Source organism: Brassica napus, chromosome C1, assembly GCF_020379485.1.
Source record: "Brassica napus cultivar Da-Ae chromosome C1, Da-Ae, whole genome shotgun sequence".
In the NCBI taxonomy this organism is placed as follows: Eukaryota; Viridiplantae; Streptophyta; class Magnoliopsida; order Brassicales; family Brassicaceae; genus Brassica; species Brassica napus.
Window position 1 is genome coordinate 3,499,793 of NC_063444.1, and position 23,985 is coordinate 3,523,777.

Here is a 23,985-nt window from a genome sequence, read left to right on the forward strand (position 1 = left end):
TTACCAGTGAAACGTGGCTTCTATTTATTAATTTTAATTAAAATCAACAATGATATAATTTGTTTTGTCCTGTCTCTTTCTTTCTTACAATATACTAGCCAGCGCGTCTAGCGAGGAAGCCAACGGCTCAGCTATCTAAAAAACACCGAAACAATAACTAAAGCCGATACACGAGCCGAGCCGATGAATAAGAGATGAAGAGGCTATCGTCACCACTTCCGGTGAAATAATATCCACTCCACTTGTCATCATTATAAAAATAAGGAAAAAAAGAAAGAAACAGCAGATTTGTTAAAACCGAGATCAGACAAAGAGATACAGAAAGAGAGAGTGTGTTAGTGTGAACATCTTCTTTTGAGTTCGAGGGAGGTTTTCGAGATGCCGTATTGAACGGGCCAAAGAATTGAAATTGCAATCTCTCTGTCTCTGTGTATTTGTCGGTGGCTCGTTGACTTCTTAACTCATCAGCGATGGAGGCCAGTTCCGGCTTGGTTGCTGGATCTTACCGGAGAAACGAGCTCGTTCGTATCCGTCACGAATCTGACGGCGGGGTTCGTTTCATTTTAGATCCCATCTAGATTTTTCTTTTTCTTTTCTGTTCTAAATCTCATTCAAATGTCGGATCATGGAAACTCAGATTCAGATCTTTAACTGAGATTTCGCTTCTGTTAGTGTGTAGTTGGTTAGTCTATATCTCAAGTTTCTAAAAATAGTAACTTTTCTGCTTCAAGACTTCTATTGCTGTCATAAAGTGATCATTTACCAGATCTATGAATTTTTAAAAACTCATCTTTTTTTTTTTTGTTTTTCTTATCACGGAAACTGTCGGTGGAGTTTGATTCTTGATCTAAGGATCTAACTGTTCAGCTTCTTTTTTTGAATCATTGCCTCTCAAAGTTCAGTACTTTACTTTATTGTAATTTTGATCAGTTAGATCTATTAGATCCGCATGGGGCCCCTTCTTCATTCATTTGTAGATGGTTCTTGTATATAGAAGTATCTGTACTGATCTGTTACATTTAGTTTCTTTTACTCAATAAACTAACAATGGTGCAACGTCGATGGAAACTGCAGTCCAAACCTTTGAAGAATATGGACCGTGAGATATGTCAGATCTGTGGTGACCACGCTGGTCTCACCGAAACTGGAGATCTCTTTGTTGCTTGCAATGAATGTGCTTTCCCTGTGTGTCGTCCTTGCTATGAGTACGAGAGGAAAGATGGAACTCAGTGCTGCCCTCACTGCAAGACTAGATACAGACGGCTCAGGGGTCAGTTATCTTTTTCTTTCTGTATTTAGTCTTTGTTGCTGTATGTGCTTAACAACTTCGTTTTTTTGGAATGTTGCAGGGAGTCCTCGTGTTGAAGGAGATGAGGATGAGGATGATGTTGATGATATCGAGAATGAGTTCAGTTACGCCCAGGGAGGAGCTAACAAGCCGAGACGCCGTGAAGAGTTTTCCTCCTCCTCTAGACATGATTCTCAGCCAATTCCTCTTCTCACCCATGGCCATGGGGTAACGACCTACATTTTCGCTTTAGACTATTTGTACTGCTCAAGAATTTCTACATTGTGAATAACCTTAACATCAATAAATAGTTTATGTTGTTAGTTGTGTCTGTTTTCAATAGATCCTTGACCTTTTTTTCTTATACAAACAGGTTTCTGGGGAAATTCGCACGCCTGATACACAATCCGTGCGAACTACATCAGGTCCTTTGGGGCCTGGTGACAGGAACGCCATTTCATCTCCATATATTGACCCACGCCAACCTGGTATTCACATTATTAGATGTGATTCATATTCATTTTTATAGTTTTTTTTCTTCTATAACTGATAGCTCTTTCTAAAAAAATTGCAGTGCCTGTAAGGATCGTGGACCCGTCAAAAGACTTGAACTCTTACGGGCTTGGAAACGTTGACTGGAAAGAAAGAGTTGAAGGCTGGAAGCTGAAACAGGAGAAGAACATGTTACAGATGACTGGCAAATATCATGAAGGGAAAGGAGGAGAGATTGAAGGGACTGGTTCCAATGGCGAAGAACTCCAAATGTAAGTTGAACTACTAGATCCAGTGTCTTTCTTTCTTTATTTATATGCTCTAGTTTCGTGTGTGTGTGTGTGTGTTTTTTTTTTTGGTTTCCTTCCACTCAATTATGGATCTCGTGCTTACAGGGCTGATGACTCGCGACTTCCTATGAGCCGTATTGTGCCTATCCCGCCTTCTCATCTGACACCTTATCGGGTTGTGATTATTCTCCGGCTTATCATCTTGGGATTCTTCTTGCAATACCGTACAACTCACCCTGTGAAAGATGCGTACCCGTTGTGGTTGACCTCAGTCATCTGTGAGATCTGGTTTGCATTCTCTTGGCTTCTTGATCAGTTTCCCAAATGGTACCCCATTAACAGAGAGACTTATCTTGACCGTCTCGCTATAAGGTTGGTCTCTAGGTCTATGCATCCCACTCTTTATCTTATTTTTTTGTGTGCTAATTTGATACCTTCTTCCAAAGTTCTTTTATAGATAACTTTCTCAGTCTCATTTTAGACAATGATGCATATCAATATCATTTAAAAATGGTTGTGATTAACATTTTAGTATAAAAGATACCTTATGTAAAGTTTCTGAATAGTTTATGATTGAATCATCCCTGATGAAGTTTTTTTTTTGAAAATAGAGCTTTGTTATTTTACTGACTATATTTAATTGTTTGCCTATTGCAGATATGACCGAGACGGTGAACCATCACAGCTTACTCCTGTTGATGTGTTTGTTAGTACGGTGGATCCACTGAAAGAGCCTCCTCTTGTAACGGCAAACACAGTTCTCTCGATTCTTGCTGTGGACTACCCGGTGGATAAAGTAGCCTGTTACGTCTCAGACGATGGTGCAGCGATGCTTACATTCGAATCTCTTTCTGAAACTGCCGAGTTCGCAAAGAAATGGGTGCCGTTTTGCAAGAAGTTCAGCATCGAACCAAGGGCGCCTGAGTTCTATTTTGCGCAGAAGATAGACTACTTGAAGGACAAGATCCAGCCTTCTTTTGTTAAAGAGCGACGAGCTATGAAGGTCCACTTGAACAATCCATCTGCTTCTCTCACCCATTATAGAGACTAGAGATTTGACTAATAATGTTTTGTTGGATTGTAATGTCAGAGAGAGTATGAGGAGTTTAAGGTGAGGATCAATGCACTTGTTGCTAAAGCACAGAAAGTCCCTGAAGAAGGCTGGACGATGCAGGATGGTACTCCTTGGCCTGGTAACAACACTAGAGATCATCCGGGAATGATCCAGGTACAGTGAGGCAATCCCTTAATAATGAAAGACAACAATCTCAGGACATTTTATTTATGCTGCGTCGTTTTGTTTCAATTTCAGGTGTTCTTAGGCCACAGTGGAGGTCTGGATACCGATGGAAATGAGCTGCCTAGACTCATCTATGTTTCTCGTGAAAAGCGGCCTGGATTCCAACATCACAAAAAGGCTGGAGCTATGAATGCTTTGGTTTGTTAACTTATCCTACCGTGTCCTCTATTATCCTCTCTTGTTCAATGCCTCTGATTTAGCTTCTCTTTACTATGACAGATCCGTGTTTCTGCTGTTCTTACCAATGGAGCATATCTTCTGAACGTTGACTGTGATCATTACTTCAACAACAGCAAGGCTATTAAAGAAGCCATGTGTTTCTTGATGGACCCTGCTTATGGAAAGAAGTGCTGCTATGTCCAGTTCCCACAGCGTTTCGATGGTATTGACTTGCACGATCGATACGCCAACAGGAATATTGTCTTCTTCGATGTGAGCTTCACTCCCCCATTCACACACAGTCTTTGTTTTTCGTTTGTTCATATTTTTGATGGGCTGACTTAGATGTTCGTTACCTTCTGCAGATTAACTTGAAGGGGTTAGATGGTATCCAAGGTCCAGTATATGTGGGTACTGGATGTTGTTTCAATAGGCAAGCTCTATATGGATACGATCCTGTCTTGACAGAGGAAGATTTACAACCAAACATCATTGTCAAGAGCTGCTGCGGCTCAAGGAAGAAAGGAAAGAACAGCAAGAAGTATAGCTATGATCAAAAAAGGAGAGGCATCAGCAGAAGTGATTCCAATGCTCCACTTTTCAACATGGACGACATCGATGAGGGTTTCGAAGGTTTGAAATGAGCTCATAGTGAAACAATTTTGAAGTGTTCATGTGATGATGATATAAACTTAACAAGTCTTGTTTATGCAGGATATGATGATGATAGGTCTATTCTAATGTCCCAGAAGAGAGTGGAGAAGCGTTTTGGTCAGTCACCAGTATTTATTGCGGCCACCTTTATGGAACAAGGTGGCATTCCACCAACAACCAATCCAGCTACTCTTCTCAAGGAGGCTATTCATGTTATAAGCTGTGGTTATGAGGACAAGACTGAATGGGGAAAAGAGGTAAGCATTCAAATGCAGCCACAGGCTCTTCTGTTGTCTTTGTCACCTCTCTGATGACATCTTTTTTTTTTTTGGCTAGATTGGTTGGATCTATGGTTCTGTTACAGAAGATATTCTTACTGGTTTCAAGATGCACGCCCGTGGTTGGATGTCGATCTACTGCAATCCTCCACGACCTGCGTTCAAGGGATCTGCACCAATCAATCTTTCTGATCGTTTGAACCAAGTTCTTCGATGGGCGTTGGGATCTATTGAGATTCTTCTGAGTAGACATTGCCCTATCTGGTATGGCTATACAGGAAGGTTGAGACTCTTGGAGAGACTCGCTTACATCAACACCATTGTCTATCCTATCACAGCTCTCCCTCTCATTGCCTATTGTATCCTTCCAGCTTTTTGCCTCATCACCGACAAGTTCATCATACCTGAGGTTCGTGAAACAGACCACACTCTTAGTTGTTTTTGCAATGTTCATCATCTGGTTTTTAAAAGCTATAACAACATTGTTGCAGATAAGCAACTACGCGAGTATTTGGTTCATTCTTCTCTTCATCTCCATTGCTGTGACTGGAATCCTGGAGCTGAGATGGAGCGGTGTGAGCATTGAAGACTGGTGGAGAAACGAGCAGTTCTGGGTCATCGGTGGAACATCTGCTCATCTTTTTGCAGTCTTCCAAGGTCTACTCAAGGTACTTGCGGGTATCGACACTAACTTCACTGTCACATCCAAAGCCTCAGACGAAGATGGGGACTTCGCGGAGCTTTACATCTTCAAATGGACAGCTCTTCTCATCCCACCAACCACCGTCCTAGTTGTGAACCTCATTGGCATTGTGGCTGGTGTCTCTTACGCTATTAACAGCGGGTACCAGTCATGGGGTCCGCTCTTTGGGAAGCTTTTCTTCGCCTTATGGGTCATTGCCCATCTCTACCCGTTCTTGAAAGGTCTGCTTGGAAGACAGAACAGAACGCCAACCATCGTCATTGTTTGGTCTGTTCTTCTCGCCTCCATCTTTTCGTTGCTTTGGGTCAGGATCAATCCTTTTGTCTCTGTCATTCCAGCTGCCAACCCCAATGCTGTCCCAGGAGGCGTCTTTTAGACCCTTATTTTTATATACATTTTGTGTGCATATTATGGTGAAACCGAGCGGTTATGGTGATGCAGTGTTAGCTTTCTCTGTGTAGCAAGAGAGTTATGAAACTGTTGGTGGCTGTCACTGTTGTGATGATCTTATTTATTTTGGTATGTTATAGTTTTTCCAGTGGAGAAGATGTGTAAACCAAATGATACATAAGTCTACAAAAGATAATCTTTAATTCATTTTTTTCTTATATATTTACTTTGCTTCACCTTGTTAAGACCTAAGAGTTGCACTCTTCTGTAATATAAAGCTTAGGTGTTGTTTACAACAAAAAAGAAAAGAAAAGATTGTGTAACCTCTTATAATCTTATTTGAATCAAAATCAGATTAATCCAGAATCTAGAACATAATGGAAAAATGAAAATCTCTTGGAATCTCAAGTGGTGTAATAAATTTAGAACTATGAATCCTAATATACCCACCCACTGTGTTGCTCTGATAAAACCTCTAAAAATCGCCATACAACTCCAAAACTCAGTCTTCTTGGTTGATGTTCTCGACAAGTATCTTCTTGCAAGCTTCATAACACATGAATGAGATTCCAGCAGCAGGTACCAGCTTCAAGCAACTAGGTCCAAGACCTTTGTACCAACCGAGAATACCTTCATGCTCAAGTATTCTCACCAGAGCGTCCAACATGTTCTTGTACACAACTCTCCCGCTAACAGCTGCCACCTGCATATGCTTCCTAGCCACCTCGAGGGGGAAAGTGGCGGTGCTCGATAGTGCACCAGCTAAAGAACCAATCAGAAGTGTCTCAATGTTCCCAATCTTCTCTTTCCTCGAAAAACTCCGGTATGCTTTTCTTAGGGAATCATATGCAAAGTAGTTGGTAGCTGTATATGGAACAACTCCGACAAGGCTAGGAGCAAGACCCCTGTAGAGTTCTGTGGGTCCTTCCTCGCGTATAATTTTTGACAAATGCATCGAAAATCCCCTAATATGTAGCCCAGGAACGAATGACCAAGACTGCCCAAAGGAGCAAGCAATGGGTTTGTCCACAAAGGTACAGTTAGTTCAACCTTTAATGACAATGCAAGGTCATATGATCTTGAGACAAATCTAGCCGCACCCCATATGAGGGTTTCATTTTTAGTGCAACACTCTGAGAAAAGGACCTGTGCATGAAACATTCTAAATCAACCAGATGGTGAATAATCACCTTATTACATAAAGCACTAGTCTAATAAGGTCCTGATTTCCGATATTAGTAATTTTTTTTTAACAAGATGGCATAGGCATAACAGCATACTGAGACACAAAGCCCTTTCATGGTTAGAATATCTTTCCCATTTTGCTAAATTTTGAACTCGAGTTAGGAGGACTAAATTGATTTAATGGAAGAGCACGGATAAAACAGCAAATCATTTGAATCCATAAATTACATAGTTTACCGAAAATGTCAATGCATACTGGTTTTTGGCAATAACAAAGAGAGAAAAGAAAACAAAAGGCATACACGTTGCTGTTTCTTAAGCTGGTTGTGGGCAACTTCTACGGCAGAGAAATTGTTGTGAAATGCTTCATATGGAGAGCGTCACGGTAACTTCCATCTAATATGCATTTTGGAGACCAAAGTGAGGTTCAAAATGTGAGCATGTAATCAACAGTCTCGGATAGAACATTGCAACCCCTCTCTTTAAGAGCTTTAACAACACTATCAAACAAAGCATCTTATGAGAGTGATTTTCTCCATTTCATCATCTTTAGGTACGCATCTCACCCTCAGTCCAGAGTTTCGATAAAGCTTGATCAGATCACCAGAAAAATTGCTCTTGTCAACATAAGCACTCACTGACTCACAGTTAGGATAACCCTTCTCTCGAATAGTTGAGGAAAACAAAAAACGAAACTCCTCGGGATCGGGATTGGAAGGGCAGTCGTCCAGCAACCAGTACATGCAAAACGGTAAACCTGACAAAACAATAACAACAATACAATTTCAATAAAGTAATACTAGAAATCTAATATGTACAAACAGTTTCTCACTTACATTGAAGCATTTGGCTTTGGATCAGGTCTGCGAGCTTCGGACAAGAAGACGTGTGTCGGCCAACTATGAAAATTGTAATTGTGGTTATACAAAGAAGGCAGTCCATTGGAAAACTCCTCTTTGCTGACAGTATCATTTATACTTGGCCAAATGAATACGGGAGGGCGGCTGCGATGACTCAGTTTGAATACAAAAACATTGTAGTTTCTGTATAGCAAAGATTCAAGGGCATTGTATACAACCAATAGAATACAACCAATGTTCTTGGTTGAAAAAAGGTAGCAGGATTTTCCATCGCCCACAAAACAATGTCCACTGGCATAATATGAGCTCGTGGGGGATTGATGATGATTCCGTCATTCTTAAACCAATCAACCCATTTTTCCTCCAAACCAACACCAGCCATGGCTGAAAACTCACCACCAAAACCCAACATGCGCATGCGATAACGAATAGCATGCGGGCTAATGTAACTAGGGTTGTCCAAGAAGAGATTGTCCAAGAAGACACATGGCGGCTCTGTGGTGTCGAGAGGAGGAAAATAATAATCAAGAGGCGGCTCTTCTAATAGGCTGTTGTACTCTTCCAAGTAATAGGCTTGTGTAAAGACTTTTGAAGTCTACAAGTACTAAGCTTCTGATCGATGATGAGGGATCATGAGGTGTTGCTACGCCCATAACATTGCAAAAATCGTCGTGCATCTCTTCAAGAAAAGTGAGGAAATTTGGTGTTTCGTTACCCATATCAAGTTCCCACAACGCAATGTCCAATAACATAAAAACGATCCCTCTCTCGTTGATGAGTAATGATGGTGATTCCGGCCTTATCATAGGCTGATTTATCCAGGACTAATGAGGTTTCCTAGTCAACGTAAGCCATGATTGACAAATCACCATCACCGAGGAAGACCACTAGGAAACGGCAAATCAACCACGTCCCAGAAGACTCGAGTTCGAGTGGGTGAATCAAGCTTACCGGGCATAGTTTGGGCTGGGATCAGAATATATTATTAAGGGTTATTAATAACAGAGCAACTACTGATCCTTCCGTATTTATACCTCAATCGATTAGGCTTTTATTGACATGGGCTTTCAATTTTGGCTTCCTATGAACCTTCCTTATTTTTTTTTTTCTTTAAATTAATGGTATGCATAACAAAAAAATAAGAAGTAATAATCAATTTTAATCGATTTAAGATAATGTAAGTAATTTAATATAATTTTAGATAATTTCAGTCCATTATTTTGAAATTGTTTATCTAATATAAATATTCATAATGAAGAATTTTTTTGAGCTGGAAAAGAGCATTGGAGGTGGAGCTGGCAACCCAAAGACACATTTGGATATATATTCGGAAGAGCCAAAGCTAAACAGAAGAGCTAACTTGGATTTGGATATCTTGAGTTATTGGAAAGAGAACCAACATCGATTTGGAGATTTAGCATCGATGGCACGTGACATCCTCAGCATTCCGATCACCACAGTAGCATCAGAGTCTGCCTTTAGCATTGGATCTCGGGTTTTAACTCCTTACCAAAACCATCTTTTGCCAAAAAAAAGTCCAAACTCTTCTTTGCACTAGGAATTGGTTGCGCGGTTTTGCTGAATACACAGGTAAAGCTTAAAAGATTAATATGTTTGCTGGAACAAAGGTATATAGTTTGTAGGTGCCATTGAAGATCTCTTTGATGAATATGAAGATGTTGGAAAGAAAGCAAGTAGTTATGGAGTAGAGTCATCAACATCAAAAGATTGATATGTTTGCTGGAACAAAGGTATATAGTTTTCTGGTTCTGTTTGCCATCATTTTATAATTTTTTTGATGAAAATATATAATGATATGTTATGTTTTGAACATGGACAGATCCTGGTAGTTCAAGAAGGAAAAGAGTAACTTATGGACACTTAGTGTGAAATGTAAACTTTATTTTTTAATTATGTTGTAATTTATGATTTGTAAACTTTGAATTTTTAGTTGAAGCAAAACAATGTAAGGTTCTGGATTCATTTTTTATTTGACAGGTATTTAACAGGTTTCATTTTTATCTTCGATACAAATAGGTCATGTTCATTTTTTTTAAGTAAACGGACTTGAAACGGGTTTAGTGTTAAATGGGCTTCACATAAACGGACTCTAAATAGGTCCGGACGTAAAAGGGGGTAAGCCTATTTTAACATCCCTAGACCAGTGTTATGAAACTGTTGATGGCTGTCACTGTTGCGATGATCTTATTTATTTTGGTATGTTATAGTTTTTCCAGTATGTGTAAACCAAATGATACATAAGTCTACAAAAGATAATTGTTAATTCTTTTCTTTCTTATATATTCACTTTCCTTCACCATGTTAAGACTGAAGAGTTACACTACTGTAATGTTAAACTTTTATGTTGTACTTTACAACAACAAATTTTTTTGTGTAAACTCATATAAAGCTTATTTGAATCAAAATCAGATCAATCCAGAATCCAACATAAAAGGAAAAATGAAAATCTTTTGGAATCCCCTCAACATCAATTGTGTAATCTCAATTCTCAAGTGGTGTGATAAATTTAGAACTATGAATCCTAATATACCCATTGTGTTGCTCTGATAAACTTCTAAAAATAGCAATAACAGTCCATAAAATTCCAAAAATCAGGCTTCTTGGTTGTTCTCAACGAGTATCTTCTTGCAAGCTTCATAACACATGAATGAGATTCCAGCAGCAGGAACCAGCTTCAAGCAGCTAGGTCCAAGCCCTTTGTACCAACCGAGGATACCTTCATGCTCAAGTATGCTCACCAGAGCGTCCAACATGTTTTTGTACACAACTCTCCCGCTAACCGCTCCCACCTGCATATGCTTCCGGGCCACCTCCAGAGGGAAAGTCGCGGTGCTTGATAGTGCACCGGCTAAAGAACCTATCAAAAGAGTCTCAATGTTCCCTATCTTCTCTTGCTTTGAAAAACTCCGGTACGCTTTTCTTAGAGAGTCGTATGCAAAGTAGTTGGTGGCTGCATATGGGACAACTCCAATAAGACTAGGAGCAAGACCCCTGTAGAGTTCTGTGGGCCCTTCCTCGCGTATGATCTTCACAAATGCGTCGAAAATCCCCTTGTAAACACCTCTCTGCATTAATGAGCCGTAAGTCAAATTGTACATGTTTTAAGACTTCAACTCCTACAGCTAATGGAGTGAGATTAGCTAATTCTATCTCACAGAATGTGATTAATGGAACAATAATTGTTTTTAAGAAGGGAGAGGAGCCAAACCTGAATGGTAAGACGAGTCTTGACAAGTTCGAGAGGGTAAGTCAAGAGGGTTTGGCTAACTCCAGCACAAGCACCAGCGAGTAATGAAGCTGGGATTGGGATCTTTGACTGCTCTCCATGTTCTGGTGACAGTTTCTTGTTCACTGTCTCGAATACAAAAAGCTGCACATACAAAAAAAAAAAGAGAGAACCAACACAACACAACACAAGACTTGTCACAGATACAAAGTCAACGAGAGATATTACTATCAAGTAAAGTCGGAAACTTTTTAGTCAATTTTGTAACAAAAGACAATACTTGGTGGTGTGATTCATTGTGTGTACCTCGACGGCACGAGCAGGCGCGACGCGAATGACATTGACCAAATTACCCCTGAAGAGACCAGTCCAACCTTCATGCTTCATGATATCACCGAACACCTCCGTGGACGAGTTCCCGCCGCTTCCCACCATCAGATGCGTCCTGATCGTCTCCAACGGCGCAACCACGGTTCTCGACACGGCTCCAGCCACAGCTCCGCTTATCAGCCGACGCAAGGAAGGGTTACCGATCTTTATCTTCAACTTCATCCCACCACCACCATTCTTCTTCTTCTCGCCGTTAACTAGTTCTTCCCACTCTTCCACTTTCCCACTCTTCCACTTTCCCGGAGAAGAGACGGATCCAGAACCGAATGGATTGGTTTGATTGACGCTAGCGAATAGGGCACCAATTGAGTGGTGGTGGTTAACGCCGGTTAAGCTCCAGTCGCATCCCAAATCGGAAACGGAGAAAAGACCGTTCCTTGAATCGTCGAACAGCTGGATTCCGGTTTTCCCCATAGCTTCTAGACAATAAGAAGCTTCTGATGCGGTTAAGTAAAAGGAAAGATCTTTTCTTTCACGATACGGAGCTTACAGAGGCTGTCGGAAAGTGAGGAACTTTAACCCAAAAAAATAAGAAAGAAGGAATTTTCCGAAGATGGGGTGTGATGAGAATGGTGTGAAGAGGACGAGAGAGAGTATGTTATGTCTCTCTCTCAGAGTCAAAAGGGTCGTCGTCGTCTCTTTCGTTTGAGCTTAGGGTTTTAAGCAGTCTGGTTTCTTTGCCCTTTTTGGGGTTGGTAGGTGGGTGGGTGGGGTGGAGTCAGTGGGTTTGGGTGGGACGTAGACGTAGACGCCGATTAGTTTTTTTTTTTTCTTTTATTCTTTTCTTGCATTTTGTTTATATTTTTCTTTTTAACTCATTATGAATATTAATATTTCATAGTATACTTAGAAACTGGAATGCAACAACACCACGCAATATTTGCCGACATTAAAATGTAGAGCCGTAGAGAAAGTGTTATCGTTTTTTAAGTACATTTTAAATACGAAAAGAAGAAAATTATAGAGATAATAGTTAAGTAAATTTTCAATCAAGTTATATGCTCAATAATACTCTCTCAAAAGAAGAGCCCATAGACACATTTCAGTCAACTTTCAGGAAAAAAGTTGCGTGCAAACAATTAGAGAATTTTAAGAGCCGACTCTTAACTTTTTCAGTTAAAAGTTAAGAATCGGGTTCTTATATTCTGCTAAGAACCTTTGTAATAAGAACCCTGCGTTAATGATGTTTAGATCCGCATTTACAGGTTGCTTATTTGATAGACTTTTTTTCTTATATGCTTAACCCAAAAGCCTTTGTGTACTTGTTGTGTAGTTCCTACGTATTGGTAGTGATACAAATACAATGCTTTATGCTTAGTCAGTTGTGCTCAATGGATGGGTAATTAAAGAGCATGTCACTGTTGTCTGTAATGTAATGTACCTAACAACGAGACGCTTTATTAAATCAGCATTTGTTTGCTTTTACTTACTGTTGATCAGTCATCATGTGAAGTAGTATTAAATATCAGAGAAATTTGCTTAAACTAGTTTATCCTTGATGCATTTTTGATCTCTCCACCTTTATCTCAAATTCCAGGTTGAGCTTAATGTTTGCTTTTACTTATGTTGATCAGTCATCATGTAAAGTAGTATTAAGTAGAATATTAGAGAAATTTAGCTTAAACTAATTTATCCTTGATGCATTTTTTATCCTTCAACATTATTATGTTCCTTTATCTCAAATTTCAGGTATAGCTTTTCGATATGTTCGGTAACTTTTAACATGCCTTCTGACACAAACGGGTCAGTTTCATGTTCAACACCACCAAGCTTGAGCTTGACAATTAAAAAAAAGAACCAAACATGATTATAAAGTAAACTACTTAAAACAACTGTCACCAACACAGACTCATAAAAAAAATAACAAAGATCCATAGAACACAAAGGTTCGTGTGATAATACTGTAAGACATTGTACCATCCAATAGTAATTAAACCATAACTTCGGTAAATAACATAGCAACTAAAAAAAAAAACTCAAAGAACAGAGAATGACAAAGACGAATGAAGCAAAAGTAGTGAGAACCCGAAAGATGCGCAAAAACCCTGCTGAAAAACTCCCCTCCAAAGCTACCAAAATCATCCTAACAAACCACCCTTCAGCTCTTATTCCTCTCAAACATTCCACACATCCATCAGATCCACAAACCTATGATCATCAGTCTTCAGCATCATCACGTTTTCCAGCGCCTTCACTCTCCCTAACCTCCAAAAGCTTCCCAGCAGCTTCCTCATCACCACCTTGCTGAACCTTCTTCTGAGCCTCCTTAGCCTTCAACGCCTGCAACTTGCAATGATTGTAATACGCAACCCCCAAAAACGCGAGCCCGTACCCAAACAGATTCAACGGCGTAACCGTATCCTTAATCACAGACCACGAGAAGGCAATCAAAAGCCAATCCTTAACGACGCCAGCCACATTCATAGTCAACGCCGACGTTTTCCCAACCAACAGAAACACAGCAAGATTCAACGCGAAGGCACACACAGAGTTCGTCCCAAACACAACGAAATCGAAATGAAAGCTCGACGTCTCCCTAAGAACCGGCAACTCAACGAAGATCCAAGGGAAAAACAAAAACCCCAAACAGCAAGGCGCCACGTAATACAAAGATGTAATCGGATTGAGATTGATTCCTTTAGAGGTAAGCAAGATCTGAATCAACACAAGCCTCGTCGCCTCGAAGGCCACCGCCCCGAGCTGAAGCATCACTCCCCAGGTATCGAACTTCGCCTCTCCGTAGGCAGCGATCGCTACTCCGAACGAGATCGAGAGCATGTTCGTCATCGTCTCAGATCTGAACGACTCCTTCTTCAGCAAGACGCCGATCGAGTAAACGGCGACAGGCATGAGGGCTTTGAGCATCTGGATGAAGGAGACGGAGAGGTAGATGTAGGCGGAGTTCGATAGCCAGAGGGAGAGCGAGTACAAGGCCCCGATCGGGACGACGGATCTGAGGTAAGTCTCGCGGGACATTGACACCGGCTCGACGACTTTGAAGACTTTGATGAGGAGGACGGCGAGAGAGGAGCAGAAGGCCATGTGGATCATGGTGAGAGTGATGGGGAAAGGCCAGTTGTACATCTTCTTGTCGAGGATGTACTTGTTGTAGACGATGACGGTGAAGCTGAGGAAGATCCAGATCGCGACGTAGGTGTAGGAGAGGATGATCTTCTTGATGACTCCATCGCTTAGGGCGCCGCCTTTTCCCATTGTGGCTGGTGGTGGCTTTCGACGGAGGATGAGGGAGGAGGAGGAGGAGGAGGTGCGTAGGATAGCGTCGAGGGTGCAGGATAAAAGGGGGAGTGGAGAGGAGACCTTTTGGTGTGGTGTTAATGTAGAGAGAGGGTTGGCATGACTGGGCTACGCTACGTGGCTTTTAATACTCCTTTTTTTTTAATTGACTAATGGGCTTAGATCTGGGGCCCATTGAAAATTCTCCCTCCCTATTGTTTTTGAATTTTCAATGTATAAATAGTGTTTGTTATTCACTTTTATGTGGACTAGGGACCCGGGTTTATCTTCTATAGTTTTAGATTTTTCTATTATTTTGTAATTTATAATTGATTCTAATGTACTTAACATTTGTATAAAAGTGTGTGTTATTCACTTTTACCAAATTTTAATTAATTTTGAATTTATGTCTAGATAACATGTTTGCTTATTTTTAAAACTATTTTATTAATTTCATTTTTTTTTCTTTTGATTACATATAACATTTTATGTGGATGTGATGTGGGATATTTTTAAAAATATGATTAAATTTACAGTTATTGCCAGTCAAAATTACTTAAATTATTCCTACTAGTCAATATTACCTTTAAATTTCCTTTTTACAACACTAGAGTAAACTGTCTATCAATAAGATTATTACTATGTTATTTTCTGAATTTGATCTGGATCCATTGTCTACTTCAACATTTACCTTTATCAACATTTACATTAAATATTGTATTATTCACATTGATGTTTCTAGTCTTGCCTAACATTAACTACTGGTCTTCAGACTGTTAGGTTATGTTTTTTTTTTTTTTTTTTTTGAATTGAAACTGTTAGGTTATGTTGATTGACAAAACATAAATTATTGATAAAAGAATTGGAGGGTGGCAACTTTTTTTTTTTTTTTTGTCACAGGGAGGGTGGCAACTTAATTTTTAAAAGTATGGCGTTGTTAAGAAGAGCTGATGATGACAGTTGGTTCTAACCTAAAGTCTTTATTATTCTTTGTCTTTGAGCTGATAAGAGATACTCATGATAATTAATGCTATGACTAAGGGTTCATCAGTTACAGGTTTCAATTCCCGGAGAAACTGATTTATTAAACAATTATGCAGGCTACAGAAGAAAAGTTTACAAGGGATTTTCAACATGGTGCAAGTAAACTCGGTCAGGCGTGATCTTCATAGGACGGCTAAGGTGATTCAGTTAGGCGTAGATCTTTATGGCATGTAGTATTGTCGGTTGTCGGATCGTCTCTGTAATCTTTCTCATAATTGTAATATCATAATAAATCAGCGTTAAAAAAAAAATACTCATGATAATTCATAAACTTAAGCCAATCCCATATACAATATAATTTTATTAAATATATTATATGTAACCTGCTATTAAAAAATAACTAGCCTTCTATTTTAAATATTCTATCCAAATAACTAATTGCTTTTAGTTAAAAAAATATCCTTTGTATATGTTTTTTTTTTTGATGACCGTGGGGTTCCCAGGCGGTAAGCCCAGACTAATCTCCACGAGGCCTTCCATCCGGGTACGCACGGTTATAGGCGGGAAGGTGGCCAAGGCGACTCGAACCCAGGGCGGGCACTGCAGCCGGAGTTCCAATACCACTAGGCCAAGAGCTTTTGGTTTCCTTTGTATATGTTGCTAAATAATTTTTGGAAGAGAAGGAAACAACGGCAAAAGTTGAGGATATAAACCACAGTTTATATGGATGTTAACGAATGAAGCTTTCACATCTGCAAATTTACAATATGCAGAGAGTTTCTTCCCCGGCTTTGCAGATGTGAGTTTGATATGTTCCATCACGATGTTATGACACCCTTGATTTTCATCACAGTCTAGCTTTATTGCAATTTTACTTGCTGAAGTCCCTTCAATATATCTGAATGTTACGTCGCTTACTTTCACCGCATTCCCCTGCAATATTCATAAAACATATGTGCATTCAATAAAAAATATGAATTGAACGTAAAACTCATACCTAGAGGAAAACTATTGTACGATTTGCACATTTATCTTTTAGCAAAAAAAAAATGTTTTGCACACTTATGTCGTGATCGTAAGATACCAAAGGTGAAGCATATTGTAATTTAGTCATATGGTTTTATTACCAATTGGTTAGTACAGTAACAATATTTCATCGAATTTGATTTATCATCTATTTAAGATGTCTAGTTTGCAAGACTAGATGTAAAAAAAAAACTTAGCTTATAGTATATAGGTTTATATGTGATTTGTATACAGAATTCTAGTAAAAATTAATATAGTTTGAATATTACCTTGACATGACCAGTGCCACCATTAGAGTAATGTTGATCGATGATTATGGGGTATTTAGTATTTGTTACCGTAATATTTTCAAATAATATATTCTTGGCTAACCCTTTTCCTCCCTAAAATATGCAAGGTTCAATATTATATATATTCTTCAGAAGAATATAATATTTTGGTTGAAAAAAAAATTTACATGCCAAGTCTTGATTCTTGCCCCATTTTGAGTTCCCCAAAAGCTGCAGCTTCTTACGATCACGTTCTCAACAGTGTCATCTATATCACCTTTGCCCAAACTTCCAATGCTGCGTTTTATTTTGAATTTTTAAGACATAATAAACAAGTTAATGTTTTTTTTTTGAACAAAATAAACAAGATACGGATAAACAAGTTAATGTTTAAAATAATTTTCATGAAACAAGTAAAATACGGATGAATTTGAATCTCTTTGTGCTGTTATATCTAGAAACCTGATACCATGACCTGGACCACATGCCACACGAGTAATGTTGATGTCGGAAGAACCACCACGCTCACCAGTAATTGCAATACAATCATCACCTAATATGTAGGAAATATAACAACACATAAAGAAGCCGTTTATCATACATTTTCTCAAATTCAGTCCATGTAATGTAAACAAAACTTGTTTTCAAATTTAAATAAAAAGAAGAATTAAAGAGTACCAGTTTGGATAGACGAGTCTAAGATACGAATATTGTGTGAAAGAGAAATACCAATGCCATCAGTGTTTGGACTCTTCTCGGGTGCTAGCAAAGTAAGATTTGATAAAGTTGCATTGGTGCAACCATAGACTGAAATGTGATTCTTTGGACTATTGTATTGAGTTAGCCCATTATATATTATGTCGGTGCATTGCTTAAAGCTAAGTGTCTGCACATGCAACACAACAGAATAATGTATATTACTGTAAAATTTACTACATTGTTATATATAAAGAGTGAAAAGGATTATGGTGGAAAGTGACCTACTCTGGGTCGTTTAGAGTGACGAACAGATCGCCACCAAGTTTCTCCATGGGGGTCAAGGACACCTGAGCCGTTGATGAAGAGACTTTCCACGTTCTTGAACATTAACCAACTCTCAGTTCGTTTGTTTCCCCACTGTTTTGGTCTCTTCGGCGCTTCTATTTTCCCATCGATCTTACCCCAGAAAAATAAATTATACATGTATGTGAATATGTGAATCATGTAATACATGTGTATATGTGTGAATGGATAACAATTTTTGCATGTGGTATGTGGATATCTTCATATAAATCAGTTGGATTTATAACGTGTTCAGAGTACCTGAATATGAATGTAAGAAGATACGCATGGACCTTCAAACAGTTGTGGTTGTATAGTGTATTTTTCATTCTCATTTATCACTAGCGATGACCCGCCAGTCCCTTCACCTTCACCTTCGCATAACCCTTTCCATGCTTTTTGAAATACCTTTTTTAAAATGATAAATTTAACATATTACGTTTGTTCTTCTGACAAGAATCTAACTACAGATCAATAGTTATAACAGATCAATTACTTGTGAATAATCAACGTTTTTATGGTTAGTATCAGTTATGAAATCTTTGATCCTTAGAATCCTCCGGCCATCTCCGTATTCCAGATGACACGATACAATTATAATCATTGAGAATAATGTTTTCAAACACTTCATAGTAAAAGAAAATGGGACAATTGTATGTATGTTTAAATAAAATGAGAAAATGATAAAAGAAAATCAATGGGAAAGAAAAGGTATTGTATCACCATTTGAATATTGTCTTGAAGATATATTATATAACATGTTTTTTTTTAATGTTTTTGCGTGGTATAGGTTAATACAATAGATTTTTTTTTTACTAAAATTAACAAAGATTTGGAAAATTTTGTAACTTGGAATTACAGTGTATTATGTTGATAGTATATGTGTATATTTATATGTTAACTTGAGACTCAAACAGTCTTATGATATTTTTGATTACTTGTCAAAATGTCAAGATTAAAAACAATTAGAACTATTCTGAGATACATGCCACGTTCACAGTACAATCTGATATCATTTAAGAGGCTAACACAACAAAAGATTATATACAAATTTTAAGAAAACTAGATTACTATACACGAACAAGTCTACTCCGAACTTTATAAAAAAAAACAAGAGTTAGTTCGGGATCTTAAAATTTTAGAAAACTGATTGTATTCAGAAATTAGAACATTATCTGAAAAGCCTTAATTTCTATATAACGATGTGTAGATTGTTAACTAATATAGTTTGCTTCAACAACTCTACTATTATTAACTATAGATTTTTAAATAATGAAGATGATAAATATTAAGATAAAAAATCTCTTTACATATTAATCTTTGGTTTTTAGTTTATAAAGTCGTTTTAGATTAATTGAACCTATATTTCTAAGTTATGATTAAATAGTGATGGAAACACATAACTCAATAATAATTAGTGTTGTAACCTAACCGCTTTCCATTCTTCTAAACAGAAACACATCCTTTCAATTTTGTTTATAAACTGTTAAATGAAACCCAACATAGCAAACAAATGATCAATAACTCTTTGGGGTCAATAACAATGTGTCAGACCAACAATGGGAAAGTAATAGTAAGAAGTGAGTAATGGCCCATTACTAATGGGTAATAGAATATGTGATCTCCAAACAGACACTATGTTTCTCTAAGCTCATAAACTGCTCAAAACATTTACCTTCCTTTTAGCTCTGCAAATCTGGCAGCCAAATCCTCATAGTCAGGTAACTTGGGGTGAACGTGCTTAGCTTCACTACGTTCTGGCTGAAACGAGGCGGCACGAGCAAACGTCTTTGCGGGTTCAGATGGTCCGGCAAATTGTTCACTGGGGAGACTGAGTGACCGAGCGGGATGATGAATCTCTTCACCTTCTGCTTTTCTATGATGTGAACGTCTGCTTTTAGATTCTTCATAACTTGAAGGCTTTTTACTGTAATGCATCAGAAGTTTATCCATCATCTTTTCCTCACTGTCCTTCTCATCTTCATCTACTAAGACTTGAAGGCCTTTCCTTGAGTGTTCCCTTCTTCTGCTGCTTCTTGTATCATCTCCATCACCCGTTTGTACAATGTGTTTTCTTCTACTAGATCGCCGCTTCAGAGATTGATCATCTCTGTCATTCACTTGATGCTGACCTGCTTCAGAAACCTTTTTATCAGTGTCTGGACACTTTCCTTCTTCACCATCAAACCGAGCCTTTGGATAAGCTGAAGCTTCAGGTTTTTCAATCTTTGCTTTACCATTCGGTTTAACATACGGAGGTGGGGGAAGGGACTTCATCATTCTCTCTGTTTCTCGCTCCTCAAACTTCCTTGCTGGATCATATCCATCTCCACCACCCTTGATGTTACCAGCAGGTGAATTTTTTTCTGTGCCCTCTCGCACAGGAACTGTGTTTTCTCTCCTCTCGTGATCGCTGCGATGTCTACGGACTGAATCTATAGATGGTGTTCTTTTCGACCTTGGCTTTGGAGGCATTGAGAGGTTATCTTCTACTTTCTGAGGCGCATGCTCTTCACCATCCTCATGTTTGTAGCCTTTGAAGAAACTTTCTTGCTTAAAGCCAAGAACTAACTTATCTTCTGTTTTGGTGCTGCTACGCTTGTGTTTCTCTGTCACCTCTGTTTTCTTAGGCGCTGCAGCAGCTTCACCATTTTGATGTCCAACCCCTTGAACGAGATTCTCACGTTTGATCTTCATCACTATAGTGTCACCTTCGTTAAAAATAGGTTGAGGTCTTCCTCTGGAAGATTTGTGCTTAGGTTGCAAATGGAACTCTTTTCTCTCTGCCCTGTCATCCTTGATATCCGATCTGGAGGCGTGACGAACATCATCTGACTTATCTTTAGATGCTAGCCCACGCTGATGTTCTCTGAGACCATTCTGATAATTATCCGGTCGAAAGAAAGGATCCCTTCTCTCTGATGCAACATCCTTTTTCCTTTCTGATGGCAAGGCCACGCTTCCGTCTAAAGACTTGTGCTTCTCGTGAGTGGTATCCTGTTCATGACCATGAGAAAAATCATAAATCAGTCACGTTCCAAATATTTCAGGTTATTGCCCCTTAAACCAAATGAGTCATTCGTCATACCTTTACTGAACTACCATTTTGCCTCAAGATCCTCTTCTCAAAAGCTTTAGAATCCCAACGAATAGCATACTCCGATGCAACATCTTCCATCAACTTCACTTTCTTCTCCAAAGAAAATGGCTTTGATGTCATATTCTCAACAAGCTATAAGAAAAAAACAAGTACGTGCTTAACCATACATGCTCAATAAGATTTCCAGATGAGTTTAACTGATAAAAATAAATACGTGAGAAAAAAAACTCTTACCTCTTGATTGACAAACACACTAAGTGAATCTGCGTACTTCTCGTGAAACATCTGCCTCAGCTCACGCAGCTCAGGCAATTCAGAAAATCCAGCGGCTGCAAACATTAACGACGACACAGCTTCACGACAATCTTCTGGACATTCCCTGGAAAAGCAAGCGCAAATCAACTAATCAAAACAAAACCATGTTTCCACCAAGAACAAAGTACTTTTAAGTCTTTAACTATCTTTGAGAATGCTTAACTAAGCCACACAAAAAATTACATATCACTAAAGAAACATGAACAACGTGAGTAGGAAAACGCCAAAAAGATGAGGTAATGACTTTCGTTATATATAATCAATATTTATAAACAAAAGTCCAAACAACCTGATCTTGATTCTTCAATATAAAACCTAACAAGTTGATATGCCAGAGAATCTACAAGTAAATTTCTCATCTACTCATAAGTATGTTACAGCTAACTCAAGAATCATAAAATATTCTCAAAGCAAAAGCCATTAACAGTCTTACTCCATCTTCTGCATCGTAGAGAGTTGCTTATACACGAAATCACAAGTGCTCTCGACGAAATCAAGATTCCAGAGATGCCTTAGTTCATCAAGAAGCCCTCCCGCCTGCATATCTCAAACGATTATCATCAAAAAACCAAATCTGAATCCCTAAATCAATCCTTGTAACGAACGATAACGTTACCCTGGTATAAGCATTGACGTCACGGCCATTAGAGATAAGATCGGCAAAATCTCCCTTGAGAAACTTGATCGTGGCGGTCCTCTTCCTCCGAAGAACATCGATCCGATTCTTCGTCAGTTTTATCAGTGGCTTCCTGCCGAATCAAATCGCACGATCGAATCGATTTCGCACATTAAAAGATTAAAGAGTTAATCAGAGAGAAGAGAAGAGAAACAAAACCCCTTGGGAGCGAATCCGCGGCCTAAGATACCGTCAAACATCGTAAGATCGCTTCGCAACAACGACGGTTAAGATTCCGATTGTGATCCGCCGGGAAACGGAAGCTCGAGTGATAGAGAGAGAGAGAATGGCGTTTTTCTTCAGCTGTGGGTTTTTAAAATTGAAGGCAACCGCATCTCAAGCTGAGTGGAGAACATGAAGGTGGTGGTGAGAGACCTTAGTCCTTTATTGATACGACTACGTTTTGACCTTTTGGTGTTGTTAACGTTATAAAGGGTATTTTGGGGAATTTATTATTTCTTTTTCCTTTTTAGGTGGTGAGTGAGTGAGGGATCAAATCGATAACTTCTGCTAGCTGTTGTTGTTCTTCTAGTGGAATTGGGTGGGATGATCTGGTACAAATGGGTCCAATCTCATTGCATGGAGTCTGTAGACCTGCACCAATAAATGAATTTAATTCACCGACGGCTTTATTTTAAAGCTTTTTCTTTAACCGATTTTCTCTCTTTTGTCAGAAATGTTTTTTTTGGTCTAATTTTGTCGGGAAATGTTTGTAAAATATTTTACATTTGTTTCGTTTTTCTTTTGTCAACACATTTGTTTTCGATTCATTTTTGTAAACTGGATTTGATATTACGGTTTATGCATTAGTAAATGTTTTCAACTTGTTATATGTATTAACAAACAAATTAATATGTTGACTAATATGTGGACATCAAAAAACATCATTGCTAATTGTCCTAATCCATCGTCTGTTATTTAATTCCTCATCGATTATTTAAAGAGAGAATAACTCTTGTGTCCATGTTCTTGATTTGATTAAGGCCGTGGAAACCGGCTAAAGATGCGAAGGATTTCGCCTTTAAGCCTATCTGTTTAGGCAGAATCAAATTCCCTTAATCCACTTACTTACGTGCTTCCGTGTCCAATCAAATTTAGAGCTGTAAAATGGTTGGGCTGTCCAATGGATGTCCATGTTCAAATATATTTGGGTTTCCATTAGTTATACCAATATTTCTAGATGAGTTTTAAATGGTCAAAACTGGGAAACCAATTAATCTATGGTTGTTTGTGGATTTGGTTAATACGGACATGGGCGGCCCAATTAAAAAAAAATTTAGGGTTTCCAAAATTTGGAGAAAAATTGGAAAATTTCATTTCATAGTGAAAGAGAGTTTATGCGACTTCTTTGGCGATTTTGGTGATTGAAACTTGGTTCCATCGGAGAAATTGAGTTTTTCCGCCAAAACCGCAAAATCAAGTTTTCCCACCAAAACCGCAAAATCGAGTTTTCCTGCCAAAACCGCAAAATCGAGTTTCCTGCAAAATCGAGTTTTTCCGCTAAAACCGCAAAATCGAGTTTTCTGAAAAATCGAGTTTTTCTGCCAAAACCAGAAAATCGAGTTTTCCCGTCAAAACCGCAAAATCGAGTTTTCCCGCCGAAACCGGAAAATCGAGTTTTCCCGCCAAAACCGGAAAATCGAGTTTTCCCGCCGAAACCGCAAAATCGAGTTTTCCCGCCGAAACCGCAAAATCGAGTTTTCCCACCGAAACCGCAAAATTGAGTCTTCCCGCTGAAACCGCAAAATCGAGTTTTCCACCAAAACCAGAAAATCGAGTTTTTCCGCCAAAACCGGAAAATCGTGTTCTACCAAAACCAAAAAATCGAGTTTTCTTGCCAAACCCGAAAAATTGAGTTTTCCCGCCAAAACCGTAAAATCGAGTTTTCCCGTCAAAACCGTAAAATCGAGTTTTCCCGCCAAAACCGAAAAATCGAGTTTTCCTTGCAAGATTGGAAAATCGAGTTTGTCCGTCAAAACCTCAAAATCGAGTTTTCTGCCAAAACTGTAAAATTTGTAGGCTTATAGATAAAAAATATAAAAATTTCTTATATTGTCCATTATGGATTTCATGGCAGCCCATGTAAACATGGGTGTTAGCGGGT

At 38.7% G+C, this 23,985-nt stretch overlaps 6 protein-coding genes across 8 annotated transcripts; 1 reads left to right on the forward strand and 5 right to left on the reverse strand.

Moving 5' to 3' along the window:
* Positions 1 to 233: 233 nt before the first annotated feature.
* Positions 234 to 5,774, forward strand: LOC106399394 (cellulose synthase A catalytic subunit 1 [UDP-forming]-like). Its single transcript, XM_013839877.3, has 14 exons — positions 234 to 551; positions 1,075 to 1,270; positions 1,350 to 1,516; positions 1,662 to 1,776; positions 1,863 to 2,052; positions 2,176 to 2,442; positions 2,728 to 3,073; positions 3,161 to 3,298; positions 3,383 to 3,508; positions 3,590 to 3,802; positions 3,895 to 4,162; positions 4,244 to 4,440; positions 4,520 to 4,870; positions 4,953 to 5,774. The coding sequence occupies exons 1-14, from the start codon at positions 471 to 473 to the stop codon at positions 5,538 to 5,540; spliced, it is 3,243 nt and encodes a 1,080-aa protein (XP_013695331.1). The 5' UTR covers positions 234 to 470; the 3' UTR covers positions 5,541 to 5,774.
* Positions 5,775 to 6,056: 282 nt separating this feature from the next.
* On the reverse strand, positions 6,057 to 6,509 carry LOC106372805 (adenine nucleotide transporter BT1, chloroplastic/mitochondrial-like). Its single transcript, XM_013813081.1, has one exon. The coding sequence runs from the start codon at positions 6,507 to 6,509 to the stop codon at positions 6,057 to 6,059; it is 453 nt and encodes a 150-aa protein (XP_013668535.1).
* Positions 6,510 to 10,025: 3,516 nt separating this feature from the next.
* On the reverse strand, positions 10,026 to 11,975 carry LOC106399395 (adenine nucleotide transporter BT1, chloroplastic/mitochondrial-like). Its single transcript, XM_013839878.3, has 3 exons — positions 11,153 to 11,975; positions 10,829 to 10,990; positions 10,026 to 10,685 (listed from the first exon to the last, which is right to left on the reverse strand). The coding sequence occupies exons 1-3, from the start codon at positions 11,648 to 11,650 to the stop codon at positions 10,212 to 10,214; spliced, it is 1,134 nt and encodes a 377-aa protein (XP_013695332.1). The 5' UTR covers positions 11,651 to 11,975; the 3' UTR covers positions 10,026 to 10,211.
* A 1,065-nt stretch (positions 11,976 to 13,040) lies between these two features.
* Positions 13,041 to 14,593, reverse strand: LOC106399396 (probable sugar phosphate/phosphate translocator At4g32390). The gene has a single exon (XM_013815254.3). The coding sequence runs from the start codon at positions 14,447 to 14,449 to the stop codon at positions 13,394 to 13,396; it is 1,056 nt and encodes a 351-aa protein (XP_013670708.1). The 5' UTR covers positions 14,450 to 14,593; the 3' UTR covers positions 13,041 to 13,393.
* Positions 14,594 to 15,882: 1,289 nt separating this feature from the next.
* On the reverse strand, positions 15,883 to 19,083 carry LOC106399397 (probable polygalacturonase At3g15720). 3 transcript variants are annotated; one of them, XM_048745227.1, is made up of 8 exons: positions 18,287 to 19,083; positions 18,052 to 18,198; positions 17,734 to 17,904; positions 17,479 to 17,635; positions 17,212 to 17,302; positions 16,938 to 17,046; positions 16,750 to 16,863; positions 15,883 to 16,387 (listed from the first exon to the last, which is right to left on the reverse strand). In XM_048745227.1, the coding sequence occupies exons 1-8, from the start codon at positions 18,419 to 18,421 to the stop codon at positions 16,115 to 16,117; spliced, it is 1,197 nt and encodes a 398-aa protein (XP_048601184.1). In that variant the 5' UTR covers positions 18,422 to 19,083; the 3' UTR covers positions 15,883 to 16,114. The 3 variants fall into 3 exon arrangements, with proteins under 3 accessions (XP_048601184.1, XP_048601183.1, XP_048601185.1); XM_048745226.1 differs by having other exon boundaries at positions 17,428 to 17,635; XM_048745228.1 differs by lacking the exon at positions 16,750 to 16,863 and having other exon boundaries at positions 17,428 to 17,635.
* Positions 19,084 to 19,293: 210 nt separating this feature from the next.
* On the reverse strand, positions 19,294 to 22,283 carry BNAC01G06150D. The gene is made up of 6 exons (XM_013842250.3): positions 22,041 to 22,283; positions 21,822 to 21,954; positions 21,639 to 21,742; positions 21,125 to 21,269; positions 20,879 to 21,022; positions 19,294 to 20,787 (listed from the first exon to the last, which is right to left on the reverse strand). Exons 1-6 carry the CDS (start codon positions 22,079 to 22,081, stop codon positions 19,462 to 19,464), a joined length of 1,893 nt encoding a protein of 630 aa, XP_013697704.1. The 5' UTR covers positions 22,082 to 22,283; the 3' UTR covers positions 19,294 to 19,461.
* Positions 22,284 to 23,985: the final 1,702 nt, after the last annotated feature.